Here is an 8,711-nt window from a genome sequence, read left to right as displayed (position 1 = left end):
CATTCAAGCCTCATTGTTTTGAGAAGTTTCCGTTTTTCAACATTCGTTTTCAGAGAACAAACTCCTTTTGTGTGTAAACGAAAGGCACAAACGAAGGGAAAGGTCTTTGTTTTTGAAAAATACTGTATAAGCAGAGCCTTAATAAAGAGTGTGGTCTATCACTTGTTAGGCCAATGTATAAAATCTGAAACTGTACATAAACCTTATTTCCCCTCTGTTATCAAAGTCAGGGACCTATCACGGATTCAAGTGTTTTTTTCATGTTTGCGTAAATATTTTATGCCCTCTATAACATTGTTCAATTCCAGGACCAATTTGTAGCCTAGAGTCGATGAGCTATTCTAATGGGGGCAGGGTTTGTTTACATTTTTTTTTTTAAATAACATAGGCCTACTCCAAATATTTTACCAAAAGGTACCGCTGTTTGCTAGTTGTCTGCTGATGTTGCATAACCTTTTGGATGTTTTTTGGGAATAAATAAAAATGTTTTTTTTTTTTCAAATGTAAACAAACACCTGACCTGCCCCCATTACAATGACCAGGATCTCAGAAAAGGCTGAAGAAGAGGGGGGGGAAAGCCTCAGATAGGCCTACTGACAAGTCCAGGGTATGTGTGAGCATTACAACTGCATGTTGAAATTGACTGAAGTTATCCTTTAACGTAGAACCACTCAATATAGGCCTATTCACTGTTAACCACCAACCATCAATAATGAGAATAAGAGCAGTAAAAGTAAGTCCATCAGTTAGTCAAAAAAGACCTTGACAAATCGGGGCAATGTTATGTGATCTTCATACCACACGGGTGCGCTACAGTTGGCACCTGTGAACACACACCTACAGTAGTCTACCAATACTGCACTGAGCCTGATGTGCGGCACCCACGTTAGTTAGTCATATTCATGTCGTAGGTTATGGCTTAATCACACTGAATGCGCTGTCAAACTGGTTCCCCTGCTTTGGGGCGAGGAAACAACATGGACCTAGGCTGGACTATTTCTAGCACATTCCGAAAGTCGACGTAGCCTGCTGTGAGAACAACTAATGTGAAGAGGAGAGGGAGGCAACTTGGTGAAGTACAGTGTGGCGTCGTTTTTTCCAGAAGTTTGTAAATACCATGGCCGTGTTAATTGTTTGCTCTAATTGAATAGATGACGGTGAAGCAATAAGGTGGGGTAGTGATTATCGCCCTTCGGAGTTCATTCAAGTGCGCGGTTATCTCATAGATTATCTCCAAATCCTGGGGATGAACGTGGTGATAATGTCAACACGCGAGAATGGATGTTCGTTGAGTTGCCAAAAGACACATCTTAAGAAGCTGACATCTACCTGGACACATTTTGGGAACTGGTGAGTCGAATTTGTCTTTGTGTGATGATGATTTTAAAGCAATGCTCCATTTGTTAGGGATCAGGGAATTATGCGGGCAAACAGTTGTAGCCTACAGAGCGCGACACTGGATGAAAACTGGAAAGTGAAAACAGAAAGTTTGGAACGTGATGGGACAATTTTGCCATGTAGGCCTAATTTTGACACTACATTTGATGCGCATTTAAAAGGTATCATCAGTGTGTTTTGAGCATTGTCATAGATGAGCGGAGTAGTTTTTATTTAAGCTATAGGATAAATGCAATTGCATAACTTACTGTAATTAAGAAATCAGTAACAATATGCTTATTAGGCCTTTTACTACCACTACCAGACATAGCCTACATAATTATTCTTATTATTATCATTATTATTATGAATCGTCATCATTATTAGGCTAATAGTTATTATTATTATAACTGTATTATTATTATTATTATTATTATTATTATTATTATTATTACTCAGCAAGTAGTTCACCATCAGTGCTAAGATGCTGAACACCTGGACAACTAATAGGCCCTGGTGCACTGGGCACTGTGCTTGTCAGTGTACTGTGGGCGTCATATCGTATTGGAAACAAGGGCAGGGGAAGGGAGTGTTTGCTGTCACAAATGAAGCTCATAAAAATAAGAGCGATCGTCACTGAAAGGCAGATGTGTGCTATCTTGGTGGGGTTGATGCAGGGAAAGAGAACTCATTCTGAAGTAGACCCTAGCCTCTCAATAATTCTAAAAGATAGGCCTAATATGACAAACAAAGGTAAGGCATAGGGCCTACATCTTATATGTTATTAAACCCATTGAATTCAACTAGTTATGGTACTGTCTGCATCATTATAATGAAATATCCTGCAGTATATTACCCCTATGTCAGCTAGGCTATAAATATGCAAATATATTGGCTAATATAGTTATCATTTTTGCAAGGCATATATTAGGATCATTGAAATTTTATGATAAGGATTGGATAGCGAATTGTTTATACGAGGAAAAATGTTTGACCGAGGTGTTATTATGACAGTGTAACTTAGCAGTGTGATTTTGACAGTGTATAGGCCTAATGTGACAACGAGAGATTGTGTGAGGGTAAGGGATGGAAACTCGCGCCAGCCAGTGGCAGAGTTGGTTAAAATAAAAGTAGAGGTACATTTATGGTGTAAGTACGTACAACATTAGCACATGATATTACGTAGTGGTTTACGGCAGTTAGGCCTATTCCTATTTACCTAATGAGGTGGCTAGACATCGTTACCGTAAAAACCTAAACACCTTAAAAGAAAGCCCCTAATTTTCATCCAATCAGAATCTCCTGCATCGCTCTATAGTAACTGTAAACCAGTTAGTCAGTGAAGTCACTAGTGTTGGACGGAAACTTGTGTTGTTTTTTACTTCTACTTTGACCACCTTTGGCCAGTGGATGACAAAAGTGGATGTACATTTTTTTTGACACAGAATAAAATGACTCCCATTTGCGTCTATAGTCCAGAACTAATGAAAGACGAAAGCTACACACGTCATCGGAATAAGATGATTGTTTGTTGTTTTCAGAACAATGTTCCGACTGGCCATGCTAGAGTACTGTCTGTCTACAAGCCAGGCAATAGCCAGGCCAAATACTGTACGTAACTGTGCACCAGGCTCAGTAATGGGAGGACTGTCTCTCTCTCTCTCTCTCTCTCTCTCTCTCTCTCTCTCTCTCTCTCTCTCTCTCTCTCTCTCTCTCTCTCTCTCTCTCTCTCTCTCTCTCTCTCTCTCTCAGAGCATCCAATTTCCATCATGGCCATTGCAGTTTTGGAACTCTAGCCCCTGTGTTAATTAGGTTAAAAGCTTGATGTGGGCCCAGCTAAACTGACCTGTGTTGGAACAGATACACGCATCAGTGTTTTGCAGATTTCAAACAGGTCAACTGGACGGAAAACCATTAGACACATAGATTGAAACTCAGAGAAACACAGACAGACAGACAGACAGACAGACAGACAGACAGACAGACCACACACACACGCACACACACACACACACACACACACACACACACACACACACACACACACACACACACACACACACACACACACACACACACACACACACACACACACACACACACACACACACACAAATCCGGATTTGATTTTTTTTTATCAAGCATAAATAGTCCTAATGCCAAAGGGATCCGTATCCTTGTTATCAGGCAATTCTTCCTTTATAGAAGTAGGCCTATCGGTGAGCAGCATGAACAAACAAAGGGGACGCTGGGCTTTCTACAGCTCACAGAGGAAGATTAAAGATAAGAGATCGATTTGAAGATTAGTTACTTTGGATTCCTTTTCCAGCTCCAGAGCGGCATTGGAAGGGATACAAGAGAATCGATTTCTTCGTTGAGGAACGTTGATTCAGGGACATTTCATGTGTTTAAGACATGGCCCATGTTGTAAGTAGCCATGTTGTTACCAGAATAGCAATGTCATTGTCATTGTCATTGCGTATTTTAAAGACTATGTGTCATGTTGTTGTAATGCACACGGAAGTATAGTTTTTTCAACTAATAGTGAAGTATTCCACAGGTGGAATGGTGTGCTTCAGGTACGGGTTTGATTTCCTTTTGATCAAATAAAACATATAGGCTAGATACTATAGAAAACACAATATGTGCACAATATGTATCTTGAGGGAATTAATTTTTCGACTTTATTTTGATACGACAGTGTGAGAGGTGGACAGGAAGCGAATTGGGAGAGAGATGGGGAGGGGTCGGGAAATGACCCTGGCCGAACTCGAACCAGGATCAAGCCCAAACGTAGGGGGCGTAGCATGCTGCGTCACAGCGCCCCTCGAGTGAACATTCTGTTCGTGGTTAACAACCTTTGGTGTAGTCGATCTGTCTGAGCTGCTTGTAAAAAATCTAACACGACAGGCACATTACACCGCCATGTAGCACAAGCTTACGCTGATTGTGATAGGGCCACACTTTCACTAAGACATCAATGAAGAGAGAGAGAGGGGGAGAGAGAGAGAGAGAGAGAGAGAGAGAGAGAGAGAGAGAGAGAGAGAGAGAGAGAGAGACAGAGAGACAGAAAGAGAGAGAGAGATGTTCCAAGGGAGAAGGCAGCAGTGATGCTTTTTTGCATTAAACCCAGTACCCCCTCCACATACACACATACATGTGCATAGCAAACCCATGCACATGCACACAGACATACACACCTGAGGGAAATGTGTAGATTGTTACTTATCCTACACTAAGCAGCTAAGCAGCAGTTTCACCTATGTTTTACACTGAAGCAATCTAGATTCACGTCATCCATGACTTTATTAATCCCCTAGGGGGAAATTCAATGCCACCTGGCCATGCACACAACACATACGTAAGAGGAAGACAGGACAGATAGGCTACATAATAAATAAGAGCTAAGGAATAAATAAATACTTGTAATGGCCAAATCTTAATCTGCTGTCAGTAACGTCATAGCAATGCACAGGTAGTTATGATGTACTGTAGTTGAGTCTTTTCAGCATTACACGAAGCTGCATTACATTAAGGTTTGGACTTTGTCAGTTTCGGAGTGACAGGTCAGAATCTGATTAAGACTGTTGAAGTCGAAACGTAATCCAGCCATGAAATGATAAAAGAAAACAAAAAGGATTTTACTCCGAAACTGCAGTCAGGCTTTGTCCTGCACCTTTTTCCTGTGATGTGCATAATCTTCACCTTCAACCAATTTCACTTTGTCAGTACCTGTGCACATGGAGTGTGTCTGTATTGTCAAGACGATATGGAACATAATTGCATTCATGTTGAAATGGAGTTATATGTCATGATCAATAAATCAATAGGGCCTACAGTAAGCAAACTTAAAGTTAAAGTTAAACTTCAGATCTGATTGTGTCATGTGTACACAGGCTGACTGGACAGTAGGCTTTGCTGAAACAATGTTGAAATTATTCATGAACCTATCTGTCTCCTTTGTTTAATTATGGATCATAATTTATCAGCATGCCGTGTTCCTTATTATTGTCTGCGGTCTGACAGCCAAAATACACTTGCGCAGACTTCCGTGGAACATTCCTGTATATTCAGTCATCTACTTTGTTCTTGTCTCTGGTTACATGTCTGTCTGAAGGGACTGAAGAAACACAGGCCCAGCACACATACTGTAGATGATTATTTCCTGATGTTGTACACAGTAAAAAATGTAGTGTTAATTTAACACAAGTACTCTGGGACCAAATACACTATATATTAAGATGTTAAACTGACTCTTTAATGTTTTTGCTGTGCAATTTAGAAAGTTGAGATTGAGGCTAAGAGAGAAAAAGAGAACTGGATAGTAATATGCTCTATTTATAGCTGTCTCTTACTGAATTTCTAGAAACATACGTATGGTAGCATTTTATTTGTTCTAAATTCACATTTAGTGACTTGTTTGTCTATCTTGTTTTAAGGTCTTAAGCCCCTGATACCAAGGTTGCAGTAGTAGCCCCCAAACCATCAGCCAGCACCACCACCACGACAGGTGCTCTGCTTACAACCCAGGAAGCTCACCTTCTTCCATCTAAGAAGCCTGCCAGCCAGCCGCACATACAGAAAGAGAGAGAGAGAGAGAGAGATAGAGAGCGAGAGAGAGAGAGAGAGAGAGAGAGAGAGAGAGAGAGAGAAAGAGAACCAGCTGTGACTAAGCTCTACCCATTTCAGTGTGCTTTGCATTAGTGTCTTTTTAATTTATTGTAAGGAAACACAAAGCTGTTCTTTTCTAGATGCTTCTATTTATTCTTTTTAAGTATTTGCTGTTTAATTGCTGTATGAAAAATCCTAGGGAAAGTATAGTTGAGATGTCGCAAAAATAGACCATATGACATTCCAAAACTAAATAAACCAAAGAAGAAATTTAGAAGAAATCTGAAACACTGAAGGAAGTTGGTTATCAGATAGGTCTAAGTCATGATAGTCAGATAACCGACTGACTGTCAAAACACGTTAAGACACACACAGACGCAAGATAAGATGAGATGAGATAAGAGCTAAAAGTCAGACAGGCAGTTTAGTTAGTTAGTTTGTTAGCTAGTTAGCTAGTTAGTCATCATGCAGGATGACCCTCAGGGCTACCTGGACATGGCAGGTAAGGCTGTAGAGGAACTCAAAAAGCCCAGTGGTAGCCATGGTGACAACAATGGCCCCAACATCGACACCGTCCTAGAGCTCTCAGACCTGACAGGGCTGCATGCGGACGACCAGCACAACAGCACACCCAATGACACAGCACCGTCGCTGGGTGATGATGTCATCAGGATTCATGTCGAGGATCTTACCGGTCAGGGAAGTGGCAGCAAGGAGTACGCTGATGATGCCACCAATGGTAGTAATGGTTTTAGGACTCGTGCTGATGATGTCACAGCACAGAATGATGACATCAGGACTACCACAAAGTCACCCGAAGTGCATAGGGAAGAACAGGACTCTTGTAATGGTGTCAAATCCTCTCCATCACTCAGTGATGAAGTTAGCAGGGTACAGGACAGTGTCAATGGCAGGTCCCAAAGTGACAACGTAGTACTTAGCAACGCACCGGCATACATAGAGCTAGGTGTGGCGCGGACAGAGCAGGCACCTGAGCCCCTGCAACCTCGCTGGTCTCGCCAGGACACACAGACCACCACAAACCAACCTTCCTCACATCAAGGACACTCTGCTGTCTGGGACAATACAGTTCAATCCTTACCTGCAGGACACTCGGCAGGACACTCCCCAGGACACTCGTCTGCAGACACACAGGAGAGCTCACATAAGGACCCTGAGCCACCTGAAGGACCCTCCATCAAGGACTCTACGGCAGGTGCCAAGTGCAAAGTCACCCCCACTCCCTCTAAAAACCCTTCCTCTGTAGCGGTTAACTTGGACTCTCGCAACTCAGAATCGCAAAGTAGCGATACCGTAGCACAGAATATCGATCCTAGCTTAGACGTGTTAGAGGCTGGGGAAACTAGTAGCAGACGTGAGAGTGTGGTCGGGGACACGGCCTTCAGTCCAGACTCCGAAGACCACATGAACGGCAGCCGTCACAGCCTCAGCTCCGAGCATCCTACGGAGGCGTCGACGGTGCCTTACAGCGAGACCTTCAACTCCTCGGACTCCTTAAACGGTCAGTCTACCTCGGGCGAGGCAGCCAGCGATGTTGCCCTAGTGGCCTGCGATGCGGACGATGTCGTGGACCAATCGCGGAAGAGCTTTGCCGAGAACGTGTGCTGCTGTTGCCGGGCGGTGCAGGGGGCGTTCCTTCGTTGCCAGGAGGAGACTCCGGCCATGGTGACCGGCGTGGTGCTGAGCATCCTCTTCTGCGTGACCATCATCGTCGTCATCCCCACCACACGTCAGGTGAGGAGCGTCCACTGTCTTTCAAACCCAATCTCCCACCCAATGCTTCAATATGCATGCCAAAGGTTTCCATCTTGTGTCTCATTATTAAATTACATTACATTACATTACATTTCACTTAGCTGACGCTTTCATTTGTTCAAAGCGACTTACAACTATTATTTTTAAGGGTATTGGTTATAGTCCCTGGAGGTGCCTTGCTCAAGGGCACTTCAGCCATGGATGGAGGTGTAGGGAGAGGTCAGGGGGGATTCGAACCGGCTACCCCTAGATTTAAAGACCAGCTCTCTAACCACTAGGCCACGGCTGACCATTATGATGAAAAAGGCCATTGTTGCCTACACCTAAACCTTTTACCTAAACTAGACCGTCACTTTTTGTCACAATGTCCACCTTTTGCGTCACTACTGTATGTAAGTCACTATGTGCGTCATGATGCAATGCGAAGAGGTACCTTTGGCATCGTATATTGAGGCCTGGTCATATAGTGTCATATATTAAGGAGTTGGATGTCTTTCACAAAGTGAACTAGTTATCTTCTTCTAGATATTGATCCATCCAGGCAGTGCACCCCTTTTCACTTTTTCGCAACTTTTTCACTTTAGTGAGGCACATACTGATATTTTCAAGAAACTACGTTGTTCTGGTCAGAAACTATTCATGTGGTGGATTGGTTTGAGTGCCATAATTATAATGAGAACCGCACTGGTCTCAGTGTTGACGGTGTCAATGTTGGGGCCTTTTGTTGTCACTTTCTATATACTATTGCTATTCTATTCTATGCTGTTCCATTGACCCTGTTTTTTTTATCTCCTCTCCGATCCTCCTTTCTTCATAGGTATCGGTCCACGTGGGAGTGTTGGCGGTGGTGTGCGTGGTGCTGTGTGTGTGCGCGATGTATTCTATGCTGTTCCATTGCCCCAGTTTTATATCTCCTCTCCTATCCTCCTTTCTCCTTTCTTCGTAGG

The 8,711-nt window shown here is 42.9% G+C and overlaps 1 protein-coding gene across 1 annotated transcript in view; it reads left to right on the top strand.

Moving 5' to 3' along the window:
• Positions 1-1,021: 1,021 nt before the first annotated feature.
• Positions 1,022-8,711, top strand: part of LOC134437038 (adenylate cyclase type 4-like) — a 55,691-nt gene continuing 48,001 nt past the window's right edge. Inside the window, exons 1-3 of the mRNA XM_063186467.1 lie at positions 1,022-1,350; positions 5,817-7,743; position 8,711. The exon at position 8,711 is cut by the window's right edge and continues 194 nt beyond it. Coding sequence (XP_063042537.1) covers positions 6,454-7,743; position 8,711 — 1,291 coding nt within the window. The 5' untranslated portion in view covers positions 1,022-1,350; positions 5,817-6,453. The remainder of the gene's footprint in view (positions 1,351-5,816; positions 7,744-8,710) is intronic.

This window comes from Engraulis encrasicolus, chromosome 21 (assembly GCF_034702125.1).
Source record: "Engraulis encrasicolus isolate BLACKSEA-1 chromosome 21, IST_EnEncr_1.0, whole genome shotgun sequence".
Taxonomy (NCBI): Eukaryota; Metazoa; Chordata; class Actinopteri; order Clupeiformes; family Engraulidae; genus Engraulis; species Engraulis encrasicolus.
Note: the sequence above shows the minus strand (reverse complement) of the source record. Positions and strands in the feature narration are given on the sequence as shown.